The sequence below is a fragment of the Chenopodium album genome, chromosome 5 (genome assembly GCF_948465745.1).
Source record: "Chenopodium album chromosome 5, dcCheAlbu1.1, whole genome shotgun sequence".
Taxonomy (NCBI): Eukaryota; Viridiplantae; Streptophyta; class Magnoliopsida; order Caryophyllales; family Amaranthaceae; genus Chenopodium; species Chenopodium album.
In genome coordinates, this window is record NC_137838.1 from 9,112,978 (window position 1) to 9,135,530 (window position 22,553).

The window sequence follows — 22,553 nt, forward strand, 5'->3', positions numbered from 1 at the left end:
AAATTGAAGGCCGAAAGTGAATGTAATAATTGAGAAGATAAGCTTATCTTTATTAATTGGCTCAAATTATGAGGCAAAAGAATGGGAATTGCGTAGTTAGGTAGGATGCTTAATTGCTAATTAAGCTACCTTCTAATCCAATGCTTAATGTCGGGGGTTACAGAGTGTTTATATTAAAACAAAACTCAACAATATAAAGCATGAGGTTCTCTAACTACTAACCTTAAAAACAATAACAAATCTCAATGTATCTATTCATGCAAATTCAATGAATACTCCCAAAAATTAATACTGTACCAAGTTATTTCTATAAGAAACTATTTCTAATAATATATTTGAGGGTGCAATTTTTATTCATTGATTGCCATATTACTTCACTAACTTTTGTCATACCTTGTAATGCATCATGTATTCATGTCACTTCAGTAACTTTTTTTTTCATACAAGTAATATATCATGTCAGTATCAACTTTGTATTATATTAATAACTAAAGAATTACGGAGTACAACTTATGCTAAACCTTAAACGACAGTATTATTCGATACTTGGCAGTGTTATGATTCAAAGGTTGACATTTTATTGTTTAAGAAAGGGATTTTTGAAGCGGACGCAAAGCAGGAGGAATGGTTCAAAAAAAAAAAAAAAAACCCGATCGAGAATAATCAAAGACTGGGAAATAATACATAAGCAGAGTTAATTTTGCTTCAATGAGAGGAGGAAATGAGCAAAAGATAGGCCTTTACTAATTAAATTGACAAATTTTGACCTGCTAGGCCTTTTTACAAAAGTGTTAAATCCGCAATTCTGCACAACAGCGCGGCTGCGCCTACATCACATCTTTATCACAAGCCTTGAATACAGCCCTTTCGCTTGACTACATGGAGACTTCTTATACATTCCTATACCCTCAATCGTAACTACAACAACAGCTGCTATAAAATACATTTACAAAAGCTAATTAGCCTTTTTCTGAGTAGAAAGCCTAGTAACAGACCAAAAACTACTATCCTAACTAGCCATTTCCTGAGTGGAAAATCCTAGTAATAGGCGAAAACTCCTAGGTGGAAAATATCTTCTTTCTCCAAAGCACAACCGTGTTAATCCAATTTCGATGCCAATTGCTGTCATTATCCAGAAAGCCATTCCTCTATAAGAAAACTACAACTTCTGAAGATGTCTTCTCTACTGAAATGAACACAGGCCTTAAATTAGGCACCAAAATCTGTATATGAAAAACCAATGTATTATGTATGAGAAAGTGTGCAGAAAAAAGAACATTCATCGATGCAGCACAAAGCAGCTTAAGAGCAAGAGCAAGAAATCAAAACCATCATTGATAACACTTACAAATAGGAGGACCCATATCATTAACCATAACCTAAAAGTCTAAAACATTTGACTGAACTAGTTTTTTTTGTCATAATGTCCATATCAAATTATCAATCAAACCTACTTGCAAATCATCCACCCAACACGTGTTTAACACAAACTTATTACAATAAATTAAAAGGAAAACTTTCGAGAGTTGGGCCATAACTCCAAGTAACAAGAATGAATTAATGGGAGCGGAAAAATCATACAGGGGTGGCTTATCAGAATGTATCAAAACTTGTCTTGGACTTACCTGAACATGTTTTTTCTGAAATTATTTTTAAAAGGTGAATAAAACATAGCCAAAGACTGCAATTTTATATAAAGTGAAATACAATAATAAAACAAAAGGCTTACTGCTTTACAAACATGACAAATTACAGCAAAAAACAATAAAACATGACCCAAGGTAACAAGCACTTAAGGCACATACCTTCTACATCATGCACCATCAACCCGTAAAGTGATTAAGGTTCAGGAAAATCCCACATTATGACTTGGAACTATTATCTTTGCCGCTCAAGTGTGTCTGCAATAACATTCCGAGCTTGATTGCACAATACTTGCGCGTCATTTCCCATCAAACATGGGTGAATTACAACTTTGACAGACCCTGGATTTAGCAATGTCTCCTTGCCAGCAGGCATGATACTGCCAGTTCCAATTATTGTCATGGGCACAACTGGCACTTGAGTTTTTGCTGCAACACTGAATGCGCCTTTCTACACATATAACAATGGATACATTGTTTAAAACCAAAGTGGAAGCTTATGCATTGCTAGTGGATTCTCTTATAAGTCTTCAATTGCAAGGACATAAACATCCATGATAATTAAACTTTGTAAGCACCTCAGTAGAAAACTAGAGAGACACAATACCACAATTTGAGACTCTTAAGGTAGCTGACGAATCACCGATGCTTTTCTATTAGACCAGCAACAATGTCCAGCAGCTAATACTTTAGGTAATTTAAACTGTGTTTATGGACTAATGACCATTTAGCTACAATCTCCCAAATCAGGACAGAATTCTCATAAAGATCTCACCTTGAAAGCACCCAACTTTCCATCTTTACTTCGTGTTCCTTCCGGAAAAAAGAACACAGATGCACCTCCCCGGATAAGATCCATACACCGCTTAAGACATTCCTACAATCAAATAATAGTAATCTATTAATTACTACAACCAATGATTAACATATTTCTCACTAAAACCAAAATGAAAATGTTGTGTGAGTAGAGAACTCAAAGGTATAAACTACGAGTATAAAGCAATATGATCCCTAGAAGGATACATAGTCACCAGCTACCAGTGTATACTGCCTAAATAAACAAGCTACAAGTTAGAAGCTTGCATTCTTCACTCTCATCAAAACTAAGGTACTCGCGCAAATCAACAGCTCTGCAGTAAACAAATCAGTGAAGCTCTCTGAGTAGAGAGTAGATTATCTAAACTTCTGTGGTTGCCTTGAAATATCCTAAATTTCTCTATTGCAAAAAGCATACATAAAGTATGCCAACCATATCATTTTATGCGTTATGATTCCTCTGCATGCAACCTATTCAAAAGATACCTCTTCTTATTTTTACTCTTATTCATCAAGTTCCGTACCATCAATACAACAAATCGGATAGAGTAATGCAAGAAAGAGCATAAAAGAGACTGTTTACTAAACAAAAATATGCCTACCATTTGACTTCGACTATCCATGCGCTTTAGTGGTATAACTCCCATTAGATACATAGCCCATCCAATGATAGGGTATAAGAAAATCGAAGTTTTGCTTATAAACTTAAAGCTTCGTCCAAGAGTAAGCAAAGCATAGATGTCAAGGAAGCTCTGGTGGTTAGAAACATAAATCGCAGGTGTATCTGGCTGCGGAAGATGTTCCAATCCCTCAACTTCCACATTAAAGAATGGAGTAATAGATAAAGTAGCCCACATTTTAGCAACAAAATGATGTGCTCTTCTTCTATATCGATCAAATAAAAGAACGAAAGGGTGAGATACAACCATCAGAACAAAGAGAACGATGGCAACTACAGCATTGACAGCATAAAAGCATACTCCCCTAGCCTTGGGCCCAAAAGAAGCTTCTGCAAAATGAAGCAACGATCATTAAACCAAATTCAAACATGTAAGCATAAAAGAAGTTGATAAACAGGCTCTGAACCTGAAAAGGGTAAGGCTGCTTCAGGAGTTCCATTTCTAACAATATCTGATCTTGCTGCTATATGTCTCCGTGACCTATCGAGAAAGCCTAATTCCCTGCCAATATGAAACCTTTCATTCCTTTTAGCGGGGTCAATACAGTAGCAAAAGGCACCTACACTCTGGAAGCATAAGGCCCCATCTGCAATAACCAAAGCAAGCAAGTATGAGATTCTGTCTGCAAAATCCTTCAACATCACTATAAACACCGTCCTGTTCACCAAAAATTAAAGGGCCAACGAAGAAAAAGATGCAAACATCAGTCATAATTACACTTCATCGACATATACTTTAATGAAGCAACGATCATTAAACCAAACATATACTTTAATTACAACTGAAGCCTGGTTCAAAATGTAAAGGGGAAAATTTCCTTACATTTCATTGACCTCTTCAACCGCAAACAATGTCCTTCACAAGCCCCAAACTGAAAAATGTGGAATAGATAAAATGTAACTAATTACATTCATCAAACAAGGAAATCCATCAATTTCATTAGCAAAATCATAAATGGTCTTCTGGATGTTTGTCTGTCCAAATGCATGTCTTGTAAACAACTAAACATAATGCATGACTAATGTAAATTGACAACAAAATCTTCATATATTATGACATCAAAATCGGCAATTCTCTCAAAATAAAAATCATAAAATGTTGGCATATAAAGTAAGCTTAGTATCATCTTCCACTAACCTTTAGAAAACTATCTGAATTGAGAGAATTCCTTTTGAAAAAGCATGACCCCAATAAAGCTGTTGTCACAATTAAACATTCAAATTAATTTTGGAATAGAATTAATACAAACACATAAAATTGCCATCTTTGTTGATTGAAACAAGTAAAATTACAAAGAAATGAATGCCAAAAAATCAGAAAAAGTGGCAAAATAATGAAATCAATAAAAGGGTTCTCATTTAACGATTAAAGGTGAGAAATGAAAACCCAAAATCTGTAAAATGAGAATTAAATGCAAACCTTGACGACCTCCAAAGGGGGAAATTGCGAGAGGAAGATGAGCAATAATAGCAGGAGAGGGTGCCATCATCATATTCATCAACAAATCTAACACAGAAAATCCCAATTAATTAAGTTGTACAATTGAATTGAAACCTAAAATTGAACAATAATCAATGAAAATCCCCAAAATTAGTGACGGAAAATTGAGAAAGTCGCCGGTGTTTGGGCGGTTGGTGGTGGCAATAATTTCAGGTGGACGGTAATTTAAGGATATTGTGGGCTTTATTATATCTGAATTTGGGCTTTTATTACTTCTGTTTTTTCGGATTGCTTCTCTCTTTCTATTGTTTCTGCCGCTTTTATTGGGACTTATCCTATTTAGGAATTAGGAACATTTTTCTCTCATTTTTCTCGTTCTTTTGACCATCCGTCTCATTTTGATTGCTTAATTAAATTGCTCTCAGGAAATATAGTCTTTTGGATAAATATAATGTTTTGATTGTTGTACTCCGTAATTTGGTTTTATGTTAAGCATTTAAAATCTTACCTAAAGTGGTATTAAATTGGGAAAGTATGATAAAATCACACGTTGATCGGTGTAATTAATGTTTTTAACTAACTTATCCAATGCCTTCGGGGCGTTCGTTAGCATTTTCCTTATGTTTATATGTGTTCGAATTTTTTAACCCTTATACTCAAAATATTTGGTAAAAGATTGGAATATAAGATAGTAATATGTTGGATTATACCAAGACACAAGCGACACAAAAAACAATTGAACTAATCTAGCACAATCACAAATCAAGATGCATAGGCACATAGCACACAATAACTTTGTGCATGTTATGTCACACTTGGCATTATTGGGTGGTATACTGGTATCTACGATTTTGGAATGAATGTTTACAAAATCTTACCCCTAAATGGATTGGTTCAAGCGACACTATCCAATGATATATAAAGAAAAAACGATGTTAATTTGAATTTATAATTTGTAAAAAACCTCATAAATATCAGTAAAATATACTTTAAAAAACATAAACCGTAAAAAGTACTTCGTAATAAGTTTGTTTAGAATTTTCATGTTTACCATCACAAATCCGCAAACAAGCATAGAAATTTAGGATTAGCATTATAGTATAATTACATTATTGTATATGCGAGTTAATCAATGGTTTGTTTGGTAGATTATGGTGTATTGTGTGATTGGATAAATTTGAAGGAAAAGCAAAATAGAGAACTCAAGATTCAAGAATCAAGATCTTACAAAAATCAAGAATTCAAGAAAAAGGGTAGAAAAGGAAACGCAGACGGTTATGACATATAACGGTTTTTGGGAAGGGAGGCGGGAAGCAAATAACAACCCATAATAGCAACAGAATCTTTCTATTGACATCCAATAAGAAACCACCACGTGTCAAGTCAATTTTAGGCCAAATAATTTCTCCTATTTCAGGACTTCTATAAAAAGGGGAAGCTCGTATCAATTTCAACATCACTGAATTCATTTCCATCTTCCCAGAATTTGCTCACAACCTGAGAAATAGAGAGATAAACAACAAACTTAGGAGAGAGAAACAAGAGAGAGAAACGAAGCTCGACAACAATGGCGCAAGCAGTATTGGTTATGGTTGCAGCTGAACCAGCACCATTGAAGATCAAACAAGAGGTTCACAAGAAGAATCGCATTCAAGTTTCTAACACCAAGAAACCTCTCTTCTTCTACCTTAACCTAGCTAAGGTTATTTTTCCTTCTTTTTTGATTATGCTTCGAATTTCTGATTGATTTCTCTCTGCTTTTGATTTTAATTTTTGGTTTGAATTTACGATTTCTATTCATGAATTATGATTTTGGATGATTTTTTTACTTCTGCGTTGCTGAATTTGGTTGTGTTTTGCTTTTGAGAATCTGTTGGATTGTTGTTCTTTAATTGTTATTGATAATCTACATTTTATTATGGTTCGAATTTCTGATTGATTTTTCTCTGTTTTTTATTTTAATTTTTGGTTTAAATTTACGATTTCTATCCATGAATTATGATTTTGGATTATTTTTTACTTTTGTTTTGCTGAATTTGGTAGTTTAGGTCTTGAAAATCTGTTGGATTGTTGTTATTTGATTGTTATTGATAATCTACATTTTATTAGGGTTCGAATTTGTGATTTATCTTGAGAAATGATGATTGTTAAAAGTTATTTAGAGTCAATATTTTATTCCGAAATTATACGTATGCAAAATCATTGTTTCTTGAAAATTGGATTTCATGTTTCTTTTCATTGTAACATTCAAGAATTTCTTTGAGATCAATGTCCTAATTATTGCTGATCAATGTATAACATCTGAATTGAATTGCAGTGCTGATACTTTTCTGATTTTTGTTGTTGCAGAGGTACATCAAGCAGTACAATGATGTCGAGCTCTCCGCTCTTGGAATGGGTATATTTACATACTCTTTGCACCTTTATTTGATGTGTTTGCTTTTTCTGAAACAAGATTGATCACATTTCTTACAGTTTTGTTTCTGATTTCTTCTTAAATTTATCAATGAGGTGCTAAACATGATGATTCTCAAACAAAAAATTGGGGATGATTGAGCATGATAGTGTTCTGATATTGTTTCATTGCGGACTAATATTTTTCTGATTGTTCTCAGCTATTCCTACTCTTGTTACTATTGCCGGGATTCTAAAGGCAAATGGTGTTGCAGTGGAGAAGAGTAAGCTTACTTCTACCACCATCTCAGCACGTTATTCGCATCTCGGTTTATGAATTATCTTTTGAGTTCCTGTATATCAAATATTTTATATCTAATAATAACCTGAATATGCACCTTGTAACAGAAGTTCTGACATCAACTGTTGGCTCGAAAGATGAGAGCAAGGGCCGTCTTGTTCAGAAGGCAAAGGTAATATCAATTTCTCTTCTGGTATGTTATGTGTATTTCCCTGAATGACTAGTCATTCTATGTTCTGAACATTATTGGTTATTTTGCAGCTTGAGATTGTTCTGGAAAGGAAGGATAAATCTCCTACCTCTGCTGATGCGATTGCAAAGCCTGTACCTAAGACTGAAACCAAGGCAGCAGATGAATCAAAGAAGAGCGACTCAAAGACCGAGGCTGATATTGCTGTGAAGAAGGAAGGATGATCATGTCTTTGATGCAACAATCTACTGCATCTGTGATCTTATACTCGACAACAAGTATTCTGCAAGTTTTACACTGATAGGGTAGTAGATAGCATGCATAGTTTCAAGCAACACTGTAGGTAGATGATTGTAAGTAGGTCTGTGGTAAAATCCCTGGCGCTGCCACAAGATGTAGATTTTAGGAAGTAGATGATAAGCCTCAATTGATTCTTTCACTTTCTTTTCTGTTCAGTTTTTTTTCATAATGTTGTCGAGAACTTTACGATTCTTAAGGGAGCAAATCACTTGTTGTACAAGTTGTACATCAGTACATGTACTCAGTTTCTTTTGAAAAGAGTAAAATACAATAAACTGAATTGAGATTGGCTTATACTTTTATTGATCATAAATCACAAAGGAACACTGACAAGTATTTCAATCATTATTAATATACAAGACATAACTGCTAAATTATTTGTAGTATAGTTCCTTCAACAATAAGGATCAATAAAAGAAGAAACATAGATTCGATGCAGATCTAACTTCTAACGAAGACCTAATGATCAGGCAAGGGACAGCTTTGCTAGGGTTAGTGCCAACACCTTGACCCCATTAGTCTACTCTTCAGGTTTATGACTATATCCTGCAGATAAACACCGCAATAGCAGTAAATCATCAGATACCTATTTAACGAGTAAGATGTGATGTTTACAAACCCAATTTCTATTTGCAATTTCTTAAGGCGTGTGTTTAATTGGGATAGATAGGAGGTAGAAGTTGTACCTTTATAGCATGGAATGAAAATCATTCCCATTGGGGATACCCTGGAACAAAGAGTGGGCTCATACAGTCAATAAAATATAAAATCAAAGTGTTGCTCATACATGATTGATGAAAAGGACAAACATACAACATATGTAGAATTTTCTGAAACCAATTTAGTTCAGAAATCAGAAGCAAAATGACCAACTCACCTAGCCATAAATAGGGAATCATGGTAGGCTCTGCTAACCATCAGTTTGTAGTCCAAATTCAGCTCACGTGATGAAGCTTCCATTGCTTCAATTATTTTTTTATCAGCAAGGGCTGGAGGATCTTGATTCACAATTTCAAACCCTGATAGCTTGACCTTGCGTTTATTGGCTATATCAATAGCAGACTGATGGATTTTCTCAACCACGATGTTTCTTCTCGTTTCATTAATGTCACGCGTGTCTGTAAGACAGCAAATAGATAGTTTGTTAATTGCAATTTGGTTTTGTCTTGTGAAAAGCTTGAGGTTATACCTCTCCTGTGGTCCAACCAGAAGAACAGGACAAAAAGGATAGAGGTTGGGGGAGTAAATTTTAGATCTTCATGCTGAACAATAAAAATCTGAACATACCTATCTCCACATGTGCTTTGCTAGGGATGCTGTTGACAGCCCTAGGATGTAGGTCAAGAATACCTAGCAGAAACAGTAGGAAACGATCATTAAAATAACTAAAGAGAAGATAATTCGCTCAGCTTCTTTAGATTACATGAAGTATTACTGAAATCATTCATGTCTTACCAACAGTGCCAACAGTGTCAATAGTCCCAGATTCTAAAACATGCTTTTCAACAGCCAATGCTAACTCTGCAGCAGCTAATCCTGCATCATTTCTGCAGAAGAAAAATAATACTGACAGTAACTAACAAGTTCTTTTTATAAAAATGGACAATCTAGAAGGAAATGACATAAGGGAATTATTTTACAGCTTTGATTGGAGAAATTAATTAATGAAACAACATATGATGGACTTCAATCAGGAAAAAAGGCTAAAATATATTCAATACTGCTGACAGTCAGCGTACATCTAAGATGTTGATGTTGATGTTGGATAGACGGTTGTTCGCTAATTGTGGGTTAATCTACAGCATGCATACCAAAATCATTAAGCAACCTGCTTGGCATCAGGGCAGCACCTGCATGACCTCCATCCCCTTCAAAGTCCACTTTGATGCTAGCAGGAGCAGCAATTGCAGTAACAACACCAATTGGAATTCCTATAATATATAAATTTACTGGTTTTAAGAAAAGCAGGAACAATGCATTTCCAGTTCTGTGAGGGCATTAAAGTTATGCAAAAAATGTGCAACCTTCAGCTTCCAAGATAGGCCCTTGTTCTATGTGCAACTCCACAAATCCAGAGTATGTTCCATAATTCATATGCACGCTAGACAGGTCATCTTTATCTCTGGCATATCCAGCAGATTTTGCAGCATCTAGAAAAGATACATTTTGACTATCAAATGTATTCTTCAGAGCCTTTTGAAGGGTTTCACTTCCTGCCATCAAACGGCTGCATATTTAAAACAGTACTCAAAGTTAGAACCTCACAAGGATCTTCTTCCCACAAATGAAACAAAGAACGCCATGATAAAAAAGTAGTGACGGGAAATTTAGCTATACCTTCCTAAGCAGCTGATCCCAAACCTGGTAGGCTCCTCTGATGTGAACATTATTACCTCCAATGACCGTTTTGGCTTAAATCCAGCCCTGTAAATTAATGCTTAGAATGCCCTGAACAGATGCTGGCTGCTAATGTATGATAACTTGAAATGAAGATGGTATGGCAAAAGCAAAAGGGGAATCCAGAATTCTAGATGTATATTCACAGAGAGAAACAGGAGGGAAACTTAATGAAGTAGCCAATTGTGATTAGCCAACTGATTGTCAGCACTGTTAAAGAATAACAAAATGCCTAGCAGTGATGTGATATAACATTGACCTTGATTTAGCATGAGTAAAGCATACTTAAAATAAATTTCCAAGCTATGTGAAACTCATGCTTTATGATCCTATGATTCTGTGTATTTACCAAAACTGGTTTTACTTACACCTTAGTCAATATCTGAGAAGCAAAACTTACTTTTTCAGCACATTAATGGCTTCTATAGCACCTAGGACACCAATAACTCCATCATACTTTCCAGAATATGGAATTGCATCTATGTGAGAACCAGTTCCAACAGCAGCAAGTTCTGGTTCATAACCATCCCTGTTAAAGAAGAATGTTAGGAGCTTTTAGATCAAAAGAAGACACAGAGAAAAGATTATACAAAGTACATCCAATATTCTTTTATTTAAGGGAAGCTTAATCGGCAGTATGCTAGGGATGGCTAAATGCATGTTGTAGTAGCTTCTACAAGAATCGGTATATATGGCCATGAAATATTGGCCATAGACAATTAGACAGCAATTCACAGGCTCCGCATTGAGTCACAGCAGACCATAGAGCATAGGAATAATGTTATCTAGAAGGAAGAAAACATAATTCTTCATTAACCCCCACGCCTACTACCATCAAAAGAGGGGTAGAGGGATGTCCCCTACCAAAAATTGAGTCAAGGTGCTAGTCACAGACCATAAAATTAGAGAAAGATTCAACAACTTACCATCGACCAAATATGTTACCGATGGTATCCTCCCTAACTGAAAGGCCAGCAAGTCCCATCAAGTTCTTGATATACCTGGAGATAGAATACACTATATTACTATTTATATTAACTGGATGCTCAAGGGAATATTGTGTCTTCTATCATATATTTTGCAGATAATATATGTATTTTAATCAAGAGAAAAAATTAGGTAATATAAATATCAGTCGGTGATGGTAAGAAGGCAAGGATTACAAGATTTTCAATAAGCAAAGTCAGCTGCACCTTCACCAATTACACGGAGGAAGTAATTTGAGCATGTGGCTAAGTAACAGGCTACAACTCTAAGGAATGTATAATGCAACAGTTGCATATATCAATTCCAACATAATCTCTGGATGAAGTATCATTCAAACAAAATAGTACTTCAATTTAGGAGCATTATAAATAAAAGCCTCAGTGATATCCAATTGTCATTGAAAAAACAAAAAGGCGGTAAAAAAGGGTTTTTTTTTTTCATAATATTATTCAACAGAGACCTGCAATACCAAGTAACAGATAGCCACAACCCACAAGTCGACCCAAAATTACTTTTTATACATGAAATACTAACAGCATTCCTCACAAGACGAATCAAACGCACATTGTTTGATAGCCCACATTAACAAATTACCTTCTCTAGACCATCATATTAGCAAGAAGCAACTGGTTAGATGATAAATTCACTCAACAAATAACAATGAACAAAGGGTGATGATAGAGTATAAAAAACATATTCCTGGACTTCAAACATCAGCTTAAGCTTTTGGTTGAGTTGGTCCGTTCACGGGGGACATACCTCCGGGCAGCAACGTCCTTATCGGTATAGAGAACCCTAGTAACCGACGGGGCAGGGGAATCAGAGAAAGTCGCCAACTCATCAATCTGAAGAGAAAGTAATTACATATCAGATCAATTCATAAAACAGATACACGCACAATACGCAGCAATTAGGCTACTTTAGTCCGATAATCACACAAACAAAGTTCCCACATTCCTGGAGCAATCAATGCTTCAACTTCACATAATCACATATCCTTCCAATTAATCTATACTGAAAAATGACAATCAATAATAGTCTGTTTGTCAAAACATGTCGTATTATTCAGCAGATATATGATAGAATTTTATTCTTAAAATCATAAACTTTCTAAAACCCTTAAAGCGCCAACAAAATCAGCATACAGCAATCAAGCATAATCAGAAGTGTAGTATAAATACTCGATGAAAGAAGAAAAGATTAAAGACCCAAATCGTAAAAAAGTGGATAGAATGAAGGGTAAAAACCTGATTTTGCAAAGATTGAGTATCAACGGAGAGTGAGGAGAGAGGATGGTGGTGAGGTTCAGAAGAAGGGTACCCAGAAAACTGGTGCATAGTTTTGATTGTTGGATCATCATCAACATCAGTAGCAGAGATTATAGTGAGAGAAAAACAGGAAATTAGCAGAAATGGTAAGAGAAATTGGGAGTGAATTCGTGACATTTTTGACGAACAAGTAAATGCAGTTTGATCTTTGATGTTTGGCTAATTAGCTTGTTTTGTTGTTTACAAACTCTTTATATTGCGTGTTTGTTCTGTAATATGGGTGCTTTTTTTGTTTTTGTTTTTGGGGGTTAAAATATGGGAATTGTTTGTATTGTTGTGAAATTGTGGGAATTGGGTTTTGGAGGGACGTGGTTATTGGGAATCTTCCTATTTTTTTAATCTAAATAAAATAAGGAATTTAAAAATAAAATAAAATAAAATACAGTAAAAAAATAAGCACCCAAACTCCCAAAGTTCCTAATTTTTCTGAAGAAAATGTTTCTATTTATGAAAATATTTTAGTGTTGATGATTGAAGCATTAGAGAGGTTAGAGCATGTACAACTGTTCAAGTATGGTAATAAGTCATACAGTCTATATATGGTTCTTTAAAAGTTAAAACTCTATCTTTTTTTCCTTTTTATCATTTCTAGTTTCAAAAATTCTAAAATTTTTGACAAAGACAAAGCTAAACTTGATTATGTTTGTTAGGTTGATAAGTTGCATTTTTTTTGTTCTAGTCATTTGGAATTCCGAGTTTATATTCTTTTAGCTAACATTTTGGGTGGCTAAAAAGATCCTTATTGAAGATCAAATAGCCAAAAAGATCTTTTTAAGAAGAGGAATGGTATATTCCACGTTCTGAAGAGGAAACAAATCCTTAGCAATCAACCCTTGTGCCAAAGCATTGATTATGAATAATTAAGTAGGGTGTGTGTTAAAAAAAAAGGAGAAAAAAGAGAGAGAATGAGAAACGATATACTCCTCCTCACTATTCATGCTCGATTACAACATTAGAGATTAGAGCTTGTAAAAGTTTGTGTTGCTCTCTCTCTCTCTCTCTCTCTCTCACACACACACACACACATTAGAGGCTAGGTCATGTTTATTTATGGTATTAATACTAGATTGATGGATCGTTGGCAGTTGAAGTACACTGACTGTCTATAAGATGTCCTTGGCCTATGGCCATTAAATCAACATGATATGACCTAACCTAAACAAATTGCTTTCATGCGATAACATGTTGATTAAGAACTACTCCCAAATTTATATGACTTGCACCATTATATTAATGCTCGTAAAGAAATTTTCGTATATAATTGGGAGACTCAAAATATTAAGCAAATTATAGGTGATACTCCATAATATATAATCGCAACACTCTAACTTTTGCATTATTCATATGTTTATTGTAACTATATTTTGTTTTTATCAATATATATAAAAAAAACATATATTGCCGGGTAACAGTATTTTTGGAGCAGTCTTTACTACGTATATTTTCATTATATTATTATTATTTTACTTCTTTATAATATATAACTACAACTATTAATGGCCAAAGTTGAGCATTGACATGTGTGTCAGTCAAATTGTTGTGATTATCATAAAACGTAGGGAGAAACCGACCTGATCCAACTCGAAACCAATCCCATCAGATTTTAATTTGTATAGACAATTACTCTTACAAGAATGATTCAAATTTAAAACTGTTCCAACCCAATCCGATCCAACCTAACCAAACAGGACTTGAGCATCCAAATTATTACATAGGTATTTTTTTTTTTTTTTTTCGGTTAAAAACATCCAAATTGACACCCTAATTAATCAGTTTCCTTCATGACAAGTTCGGTGGTGATCTTAGATATGGAAAAGGGCGGGAAATAGTCTACTCTTCCGAATCGTATTCGCCAAGACTCAATTCTCAGCATTACACATTTACACAAAACCTTCCTCCTAAATTTGATTTCTCCGAAGAACCCTAATTTCCGAAAATGGAACCCGAATCAGAAGCAAGACATTCATGCTTGAAGCTTGAATTAACACAAGACACCTCTGAATCTGATTCTTCACCCAAACAAACCATTTTCGTAATGGGAACTTGGTTTCCTTCTCGATTTTCTCTCTCCATTACCGACGGCCTTGATTCTTGGCTCTGCAATGGTATGCTCTCTTCTCTTTCTCTCTCCTCTTTTTAATTTGATTATTAAATTATTGGGTAATTGGTGTTTAATTCTGGGAATTTGAATTTGAATAGCATCGGAAGAAGATGTGAGAGAAAGAGCTAGTCAATGGGATCAATCTGTTTCGGAATACATTGATTTTGCTGAAAAGTATTTAGGGTTTCAACAGCCTCATTCTGTTTATCGTTTTTCTGATGCTGGAAATGGGTTTAGAAGGGTTTGTTTTCACTCTGAACTTTATCAAATGTGATTTTTTATGATTTGGGTGATGTTATAGTATATGATTGTGGAAATGTTGTTCAGCTTTCATGGGCATTTGAGAAGGAAGGGATTACCCTGGAATGGAGATGGAGATGTAAGCCGTCGCCGGATAATAGGAAGACAACAGCAACTATATTGGACTTTCTAATGGATGCTAACATAAGATTAAGTGTGAGTTTCTTATAATAATGTCACTGCACCAATGTCTTAAGAATTTCACAATTTATAGATGTTTTAGCTTCATTAGAGAACAAGTTTAAGTGGAACCACTATAACTCTATTAGAGCGCAATTGTATCATGGAGAATTTTGAGCAGATTCAGCAGAATAAGGCTCGTAACATCGTGAAGTGATTGTATGTTTACTTTGTTCAACAAGGGTATTATGCCGTATTTGCAAGCTTAGTTTCATTATGTGTATGACAGTCCAACTCCGGTGTGGACTATTCTTCTTGTTGTGCTAGGTTGAAGGGGGAATAGGACTCTAAGACAATGTTTAAATATAGTTTGATTTTGGTCTATTTGATATGCATCAATGAAAGTTCCTTTCTAATGTTAATTGCTTATTTTTATCTATTGAAATATTGATTTCTCCCATTGCTGTGAAAAAGTTTGCTTAGGGAGTTAGGGTATTAGACCTACCTTGTGTTAGTAGGGGAAAAAACGCTTCACAAGTGCCAACTCTTAATCACATAAGTAGGGATGTGGAAGGCTTGGAATGCTTTGTTCAGGGTTTGAAAGAAATCCAAATCATCTAGCCATTTCTGATAGCTGTGGTCAATCTGGTCATTGATAGTAAATTAATGATTAATTTGCATGTGTTTCACCGGCTCTGGTTATCTTGTTTTTTCTCACATCATGTAAAATATTGTAAATTGGTATAATTGAGAACTGTGGAGTGACTTGGCAGTTTAGATCTGAGGTTTAAGAACAGTTGAGAATATAGATAACTGTAGTTCCTTTCAAAGAATCTTAATGCATAAACTTACACAGCTAAACCTATCAAGTCCTTGAATGTGACCAGTATTGGCACTAGCTATTGCCTTCATGTAATCTACACACTAAATACTTGTTTATGTGACATAATTTTTTATTTGTTTGAATGTTACAGGAAGAAGTTGTCAGAAAGACTGAGTCATTTGACCGGCTGAAAGAAGAAGCTCAGAAATGTTTGGTACAAAGTGAAAAGTTGAGCGCTGAGAAAGATGAGTTTGAAACAGAAGTATATGCAAAGGTACTTTGTAGTTTATATTTTAGTTGTCTAGACTTAGTACACTTAATTGGAGAAGAAGTTTGAGGATATATTGTCATCTTTTATCAGCATTTTGAATGAGAAACTCTACCGTTTTACTGGCTGGGAGCCTGGAATGGGAATGATACCTCCTGTAGGAAAAAAAATGAGAGGATATATTTCATTTCAAGCATGTCTAGGATCAGATGCCTTTAGTCCTCCATCTATGTTGTACCGCAGTGTTCTCTTTCTGATTCATTAGATTTTTTGCGGTACTTCTATGATGATGACATTATGTATCTACTCTCATTAGTGATTTATATGGAGTAAGTTTTATTTGAAGAGTGATCCCCCTCTATTTTTTTATTTGGAGGTGGTGGTGGTGTGTGTGTTGGGGGGGGGGGGGGGGGGGGGGAGCAACTTTGATCATGTAAATGTATGGCACCTGGATGCTCAAGTGAACTCCTGAATTGCAAAGAAAATGCCTCGTTCAGGAAACAATTAGTCATCTTCAGAGTTTGATAAGAAATTCTAGTCTATTTGATGAAATTGCCATTGCATATTTGAGAGTTTTCGAGTATTCCTGAGCATGATTTCAACTGTCTGTTTAAGCAGACAAAGCCCTGGTCAAGAGGTTGTTTGTTTGGTATTTATACGTTTTGCCTATGCTTTCAGTTTGTGAGTGTGCTAAACTCAAAGAAGGCAAAATTGAGAGAGCTTCGTGATCGACTTTCAAAACAAGAAGCAAAAGGGAAGATGCCACAGGAAGAGGATGCCTCTACTGATGGAACTGAACCATATCGAACTGAGTCTGATGATGATGTGCGTAGTGAAGAATAATATGAGGAAGATGCTTTACCGAGTAAACTTTGTTCTAGAAATACAAGTAGATGCACCTAGGTATGCAATTTGGCTCTGTTAATTCCAGGGGATGCTGTTTGGCTGCATTACACTTTAGGCTGGTTTCTTAATCTGATGTTTATTCATAACAAAAATCGCTGCCCAAATGGTTACGCTTATGCTAAGATGCTTTACAAGTTAATAGGTAGTGGAGATTATTAGGGTGACTAGCTCACCTAAAATGTTTGAATCGGTTGTAAATTTGTAATCTTACTACTAATCTAGTCATCGGATGTAACTTGTGTATGGGTATTTTACTATTTTGTGATTTGGTTTCCTGTTTTGATTTTAAAGTTTCTATCTATGTCTCCACTCTCTAGTATGTTCTTTGTACAATATGGGTGTATAATGTCAAAATATTATTTCACCTTAACATTTTGATCTAGTAAAATAATTGTCAAGAGTTGAGTGCATTTGAGAAAATAAGCTCATATTTAAAAATTATAGTTTTCATTATTAAAATTTTATGATTATTATTTAAATTTCTAAGCATTATATTTCAAAAATAAAAATAATTTCAATACAGTGAAATTAGTATAATTACTATTTATTTATTTTGACGAGGTGATAAATAATTTTATGAATATAGAGTTTTTTCATCAAATAAAATGATGTACTCCGTATGTATTATGAAACAGAGAAAGCGTATTTTATTAATCTCTATATTTAAAAAAGAAAAAAAAACCGAAGTCGGCATCAAACTATGAAAGTGAGTTCTCCGTATGTGACAGGGAAGAAGGCAAGAAGAACACGGGGGTCCGGGATGAAGCTAAACATAATCTAATCAGTAATCCAGTTTTTCAGATGTGAGAGGCATTGGAATAGGAGGTGGGTCCGAGTTTCAATGTTGAAACTACATCTGCTATTCTATTTTGCCACTCTCTACACTTCTTCACTCTCTCTCTCCCAAATTCCACCTCTATTTTCGGGCTTACTATTCTATTATTACATTCATCGGACTTCCAACACCTTTCATTGTACTCCAATCTCACCCTTTCTTTCTCATTTTCTCTTTTAATTCAGGGGCCTGCTGAATCAATCATTCATTCCACATTCTATGTAAGTGCCACTCCTCTTCTTCTTCTTCCTAATTTCAAGTTTAATTTTGCAAGTTTTTATCTTTATTGTTGTTTACTGCTTTGTTTATGCTTAATTTCATAATTCCAACCTTCATTTTTGGTCATGCTTTGATTTGGGTTCTGGGATCTTTCATCATTTCTTTTTGGGAACCAAGAAATCTGGCTTAAGTTTGGGTAAAATTCAGAATTCCTTCTTGTTCTAGATAAGCAATATTTGATGCACACCATATATTAATTGAGGGGTTGGTTAATCTCTTTGATATGCAAGGATTATCACATTGTATTTGTCTGTATATTTGAGTGATTGCTATATATCATTGAAACAACTGTAATTTTTGCAAACAAATCTTATCATAGATATTGTGTATGACTGACTGCTGTAAAGCTAATGTTGCATTTGTTACAACAGCCTTAGTTGATAAAATGGTAGCTGCAGTGGCAGCCTCGGCAGTAATTCAGTCTTCACCGAGACTTTTCCGGTCATCGCCTTCGTCTGTTTCTCATTATTCATCATCTAGATCACCACATTTTTCATCTATCTCCTCCACCCTTCACTTTAACAGTCATGACTGCAGTTCCTCACTGTTTCTGATCAGCAAAAACCGTAGTTGTAGTAGTAGTAACCCATTTAAAGTTCATCCTCGTGCGCTATTCAAGCCAGTTGCAGCCCTTGGCTCTGATCTTCCTCATCCTATTCAACCGGTACTTTGCTAATATATTATTTTTTCACTTTATCTTCTTTTTCAAACAAGTTATTTAACAATTAATGTGCTTAAATATATTTTGTTTCTTGTTTTTGCTGCACTAAATTGAAATCAAAGGGAGAGGAAGGAGCGAAAATTGGTAAAAATGATGAGACAATGGAGCAATGGGATGGGTTGACAGCCAAGTTTGCTGCTGCTGCCAATATTCCGTTTCTCATTCTTCAGCTGCCTCAGATATTGCTTAATGCTCGGAATCTTATGGCTGGCAACAATTCCGCTCTTTTGGCTGTTAATTGGCTGGTAATCCTAATTACCACTCCATCCTCACAGTTTTTAGTTATAATATCCTTTTCTTTAGCTTCAGAACATCTGAGTCCAAATCATCAGTGAAGAGTTTTGCAGGGCTCCCTAACTGGTTTGCTGGCGAATCTTTCGCTGCTTTCATATTTTGCAAAGAAAAAGGAGACAGAAGCAATGATAGTACAATGCCTGGGAGTTGTTACCACTTATGTAATGATTTCACAGCTAGCAATGGCTGAAGCAATGCCTTCTCTTTATTTCATTCTAACCTCTGTAGTGGTTGGCACTGGTGTTGTCTCCAATTTTCTCAATTACTTTGGCATTCTTCCGTCTGTCATCTGGGGTTTGTGGGAAGATTTTCTCACTGTTGGTGGGCTTTCTGTCCTTCCTCAGGTACTGCTTCTGATTTCTTTCGTCCTCCGTGAAACTCAGCATCACAATCCTTGATTCTTTTCTTCTTTCTGCCAAATACTAACTTGGGTGCTGCATGATGAATACAGGTTATGTGGTCCACATTTGTTCCATATATTCCAAACAGCATTCTTCCTGGGGCTATATCTTTCGTTATAGCCATGGTAGCAGCTGTTATGGTAAGTTGAAGCTCCTACCTTAGAATTTATGTGTAACAAACATATGAGGAGGCATAAGTACTAATAAATGTTTAGGATCTCTTTAGGATCTTATTGCTCTCTAGCTTTTGAAGGAGCAAAGTGTTAAGGAGATCACTACTGTGCTTGCTTATTATTTGAGGTCCATTTGAATTGGGCGTGATCACTATTTTCTTCATTCTGTTTTGTCCAAGCCTGATATGTCCTTAAGAAAGCTGCCAATGGAGTAAATAGTAATAAACAAAAACTACTTGTATTGCATATTTACATTAGCCTGTTTGCTACATATACACTGTCATGTACATTTATTTCGCCTATTTTTTATAAGTGGAAAAGAAAGCAAGGCAGATATGGAAATTAAGTTCTTTAGGTTATGACTGATTCAAATTGACATTCTTTGTAAATGGTAGTACCTTAAAGCATGTGTAATTTATACTTATCTTACTCAAACTAGCTACTTAGTTATCTCTACATTTATGGCCGTGCTAGACTCTTAGCCATTGAATAAGTAGCCTTCAGATTTTTACTGTGAATGAACCTGGTGGTGATCTTTGTTACAAACTTATGCTAGTCTTCTTGATTATTGGATAGGTTACCTTTTAAAAAATATGTTATTGTGAATGGCATGAGCTAATCTCTATATTCAGTATGCTTGTCTTTCCTCTATTGGATCCTCTATTGGATGATTAACCTTTTGATTTTGTAAATGCATTGGTATCTTGCGTCATTTAAATGGGTGCTAACCTTTCACAGGTTAGAGCGGGTAAACTCTCTGAGAAAGCTGTCAAATTTTATGGAGCTATATCAGGGTGGACTGCTACCCTTCTCTTTATGTGGATGCCAATTCCACAATTGGTATTTGTTTAATTTGGTTATGTTAGATATTTAGCACTAACAGATTCCTGTCCAGGTGAGCCTTTTTTATGACTTGGTTTAAATTCTTTCAGTGGACAAACTTCCTGAATCCTGATAACATAAAAGGCTTGTCGGCTTTAACAATGTTGCTGGCAATGGCTGGAAATGGATTAATGATTCCACGTGCACTTTTCACCCGTGATTTTATGTGGTATTTTTTTATCCATCTCAGCATTTGGTGTTTCATATACCTCATACATACACAGTTAGAGAATGGGGGCAGATATTAACTCCAGATAAAAATTTTGAAAGCTGGTTCTTAATTATCTTGTCAGTTGTCACTCATAATCTATCTCTCTATGATTGCATATATGTATGTAAATCCAGCTTACCATGGGGATCAAATGAACAGTGATCCAACTGTTTTTTTTTAATGTTAATTGTTTAAATATGATTCAGGTTTCTTGGTTCGTCTTGGGCATCTTTTCTTTATGGCTGGGGGAATCTCGTCTGCATGTACTTGTGAGTTGCCAGTCAACATCATTTGCTTGAACAAATTATACTCAATGCAGGAGTAACAGATTCTTAACTACTAAAGATATTTCTGCTGACAATGCAGGTTTAACAGTATCAGTCGGGAGTTTTTCTTTGCAACCACAGCAGCCTTTCTTCTGTGGATAGGTTATTATTCGATCCATAATCCTGTCGTAGTTGCATTTGTTAAATCTTCTAGTATACTGGATAAAATAGTATATAGAGCTTGCTACCTTTTTATGTGATTTTTACTACTCCTTGTACATTCATGTGTTTAAATGATCCTTTCACCTTTTTTGGCTTCACAGGACTTACGTTTTGGAAGGACAGTCAGGCATATGGACATTCATCTCCCCTGAGGTCTTTGAAGGAACTGCTATTTGGGTCATAATATTGAACAATTTCCGCTTCAGCTTAAGAATTTAGAAAAGCAGAAATGATTCTTGGACAATAGACTAGATTCCTCATGCATGCATAATTGCATTTTCTTTGTCACTTGACTCAAATAATAAGATGTATAACATGATTGTGAGTTTTAGCACTTACAATCCTGGTCTGTATGACAGTCTACGATTCATTTATATTATAGACGACACATTTATGTAATGTAAATAATATCAATTTTTGGAATAAATAGGTTGAGCTTTAAGTTTTCTTTCCTCTATATATATACATCATGATAAGAAAATATGTAGATGGTTTCGGATTTGATGGAGTTCATTCAATTAATTTCTGTACAGTTAACATCATAATAATATTGTTATGTTACAGTAGATAGTTCGTTTACCAAGCTCACTAATATAAGCTACTCCCACCAATCCTAATAACATCAGAATTCCTTAGAAAAGAGCAAAATATAGAAGGCGGTACGTGTTTTAGAGGGTTAGTGGTTGTTGGAACACTGAAAAAACGTTTGTAATGTTGTCCAACTTACCAGTCCAAAATCATAATCAAAGGCATGAATCTTTAATCAAGTGTATAGATTCTACTGGGTTCCTTCTTTTTCTGTTATCAAAGGAATTCTAGGAAAGGATCAAGGATTGTAGAGACTAGAGAGAACTTTCTAGCATAACAACTTCTTCTAAATACTGTTTATGGAAGTCTGCATTCCACAACATTAATAGGATTAAGTAAAATAAGAAATATTAAGCATCTAACAATCCTGGGGTTGTAGCTCATATGGTAGAGCGCTCGCTTCGCATGCGAGAGGCACGGGGTTCGATTCCCCGCAGCGAGTGCATTGTTTTTTGGGGGTGTGATGAAATTGGACTCTTTTTTCAAAAGTTCAAGGTTCAACCACTTTGATAGTTTGATAGAAGTCAATTTGCAAGAAATCTCATGTTTGATATTTTTCTTCAAAACTAAAAGATGGCAGATATAATAATACGTTACTCGTATAATTGTTGCACTAAAATACAACACAAATTTTCATGTTATGGGCCACACGATGTGACTACGAGCCCTCGATCATGAGTTACTCAA

At 35.1% G+C, this 22,553-nt stretch overlaps 5 protein-coding genes across 7 annotated transcripts; 3 read left to right on the top strand and 2 right to left on the bottom strand.

The window, feature by feature from the left end:
• Window positions 1–722: 722 nt before the first annotated feature.
• Window positions 723–4,936, bottom strand: LOC145630346 (1-acyl-sn-glycerol-3-phosphate acyltransferase BAT2, chloroplastic-like). 3 transcript variants are annotated; one of them, XM_081682608.1, is made up of 8 exons: window positions 4,559–4,936; window positions 4,277–4,335; window positions 3,962–4,010; window positions 3,546–3,725; window positions 3,062–3,468; window positions 2,419–2,520; window positions 1,806–2,094; window positions 723–1,183 (listed from the first exon to the last, which is right to left on the bottom strand). In XM_081682608.1, exons 1-7 carry the CDS (start codon window positions 4,635–4,637, stop codon window positions 1,879–1,881), a joined length of 1,092 nt encoding a protein of 363 aa, XP_081538734.1. In that variant the 5' UTR covers window positions 4,638–4,936; the 3' UTR covers window positions 723–1,183; window positions 1,806–1,878. The 3 variants fall into 3 exon arrangements, with proteins under 3 accessions (XP_081538734.1, XP_081538733.1, XP_081538732.1); XM_081682607.1 differs by having other exon boundaries at window positions 723–1,186; XM_081682606.1 differs by having other exon boundaries at window positions 723–1,223.
• Window positions 4,937–6,052: 1,116 nt separating this feature from the next.
• Window positions 6,053–7,923, top strand: LOC145630348 (uncharacterized protein At2g34160-like). Its single transcript, XM_081682610.1, has 5 exons — window positions 6,053–6,281; window positions 6,929–6,977; window positions 7,195–7,257; window positions 7,382–7,446; window positions 7,536–7,923. The coding sequence occupies exons 1-5, from the start codon at window positions 6,147–6,149 to the stop codon at window positions 7,686–7,688; spliced, it is 465 nt and encodes a 154-aa protein (XP_081538736.1). The 5' UTR covers window positions 6,053–6,146; the 3' UTR covers window positions 7,689–7,923.
• Window positions 7,924–8,051: 128 nt separating this feature from the next.
• Window positions 8,052–12,601, bottom strand: LOC145630347 (ureidoglycolate hydrolase-like). The gene is made up of 12 exons (XM_081682609.1): window positions 12,396–12,601; window positions 11,908–11,993; window positions 11,088–11,162; window positions 10,562–10,690; window positions 10,102–10,188; window positions 9,789–9,991; window positions 9,593–9,695; window positions 9,220–9,311; window positions 9,052–9,114; window positions 8,642–8,882; window positions 8,451–8,491; window positions 8,052–8,310 (listed from the first exon to the last, which is right to left on the bottom strand). Exons 1-12 carry the CDS (start codon window positions 12,591–12,593, stop codon window positions 8,285–8,287), a joined length of 1,344 nt encoding a protein of 447 aa, XP_081538735.1. The 5' UTR covers window positions 12,594–12,601; the 3' UTR covers window positions 8,052–8,284.
• A 1,682-nt stretch (window positions 12,602–14,283) lies between these two features.
• LOC145630351 (DNA repair protein XRCC4-like) lies at window positions 14,284–17,291 on the top strand. The gene is made up of 5 exons (XM_081682611.1): window positions 14,284–14,581; window positions 14,676–14,818; window positions 14,905–15,033; window positions 15,972–16,094; window positions 16,767–17,291. The coding sequence occupies exons 1-5, from the start codon at window positions 14,413–14,415 to the stop codon at window positions 16,929–16,931; spliced, it is 729 nt and encodes a 242-aa protein (XP_081538737.1). The 5' UTR covers window positions 14,284–14,412; the 3' UTR covers window positions 16,932–17,291.
• A 380-nt stretch (window positions 17,292–17,671) lies between these two features.
• On the top strand, window positions 17,672–21,728 carry LOC145630352 (maltose excess protein 1-like, chloroplastic). Its single transcript, XM_081682612.1, has 11 exons — window positions 17,672–17,819; window positions 18,015–18,050; window positions 18,480–18,772; window positions 18,892–19,074; window positions 19,177–19,467; window positions 19,575–19,664; window positions 20,436–20,537; window positions 20,630–20,748; window positions 20,997–21,059; window positions 21,157–21,218; window positions 21,380–21,728. The coding sequence occupies exons 3-11, from the start codon at window positions 18,494–18,496 to the stop codon at window positions 21,460–21,462; spliced, it is 1,272 nt and encodes a 423-aa protein (XP_081538738.1). The 5' UTR covers window positions 17,672–17,819; window positions 18,015–18,050; window positions 18,480–18,493; the 3' UTR covers window positions 21,463–21,728.
• The last annotated feature ends 825 nt before the right edge of the window (window positions 21,729–22,553 follow it).